This window comes from Nerophis ophidion, linkage group LG22 (assembly GCF_033978795.1).
Source record: "Nerophis ophidion isolate RoL-2023_Sa linkage group LG22, RoL_Noph_v1.0, whole genome shotgun sequence".
Lineage (NCBI taxonomy): Eukaryota > Metazoa > Chordata > Actinopteri > Syngnathiformes > Syngnathidae > Nerophis > Nerophis ophidion.
The window spans coordinates 15,120,497-15,121,677 of NC_084632.1; the positions used below are offsets into that span (position 1 = coordinate 15,120,497).

At 43.6% G+C, this 1,181-nt stretch overlaps 1 protein-coding gene across 1 annotated transcript in view; it reads left to right on the forward strand.

The window, feature by feature from the left end:
- The first annotated feature begins 454 nt into the window (after positions 1-454).
- Positions 455-1,181, forward strand: part of nr5a2 (nuclear receptor subfamily 5, group A, member 2) — a 182,191-nt gene continuing 181,464 nt past the window's right edge. The window contains exon 1 of the mRNA XM_061883318.1: positions 455-977. Coding sequence (XP_061739302.1) covers positions 896-977 — 82 coding nt within the window. The 5' untranslated portion in view covers positions 455-895. The remainder of the gene's footprint in view (positions 978-1,181) is intronic.

The window sequence follows — 1,181 nt, forward strand, 5'->3', positions numbered from 1 at the left end:
TTCTATTATTTATTATTCAAAAGCAGTTTTTTTGTTTCATTTAATTTCAATAAGCCGCACATACTCTCAGAGCCACACTTTGGACACCCATGCCTTTTTTTTTTATATTCATCAATAGATGAATTACAAACACCCAAGACATAAATGCGCCAATTACCCCCCATAATTGTCTAATCGATGCACATATTTCCAGCTAATGTGCATGATTTATGGACGCGTGGATGACTGCCCACTATCGGAGTGCTGCTCTACCTCCATGCTGATGTTTAAAAGTCCACCACTAACGGGATCTAACAGCTGAGATTTTTCTTTTTTTTTTTTTTGGAGCGCTTCAACTTGCAATCACTGACCTGATTGGACCAGGCGGCCGTGACGTCAGAGGAGCGCAGGAGCCCAGGATTGGAGGGAGGGGGAGTAAACAAAGCAGCCAGGAGGAGGGGGAGGAAGAGGAGGAGGAGGAAGAGCGCTTCCCACATCTCCAGACAGTCCGGCTTGACGCGCCGAGTCTGACTTTACGCACAAGCGCGCACTCGGACTTTGCGGTAAAGACTTAAAGTTTTATTCCATTTTTTTTGTAAAGTTTTAAGACTTTTATTGGTTCAAAGACACCGGGAAACTTATTTCGTCTTGCAAACTGAACTTGCGTCTTATTTTCTGCGCGCGTAAAATGAGTGCGCTTTTTTTTTTTTTTTGGTTTGGTTTTTTTTTTGTAGTTGTTGAAAAATGACCTGTGCTGAGGGAAGACTCGGCGCGTTTCCAGTCCAATAATTGGGAGGAGGGCTGCCGATTTAAGTGCCCCCCAAAAAAAGGGACGTGTGACGGCCGAGCGTCTCCCTCATCCGAGGGTCTCTGCGCGCCGGAGAGTCCCGCTGAGCTGAGGCCGGGTGGTGCTGACATGCTGCCCAAAGTCGAAACGGACTCGCTGCTACTTTCTCGATCGTATGGGGAACAGGGACACATGCCAAGGAACTTGCAAGGTAAGAACTATTAATCTGCACACCAATATTTAAAATATTTCTATTATTAAGGATTTTTTTTTTGGTTTGCACTGCACATTTCTCTGAATGTCAGGTTGCGCTGTCAAACTCATTTTAGGGCCTATAATAAATAAATATTTGCTCTTTATTTTTTTATTGTGATCATACAAATATTTATCCTCAAGGTGCATGATCTTACTTTTC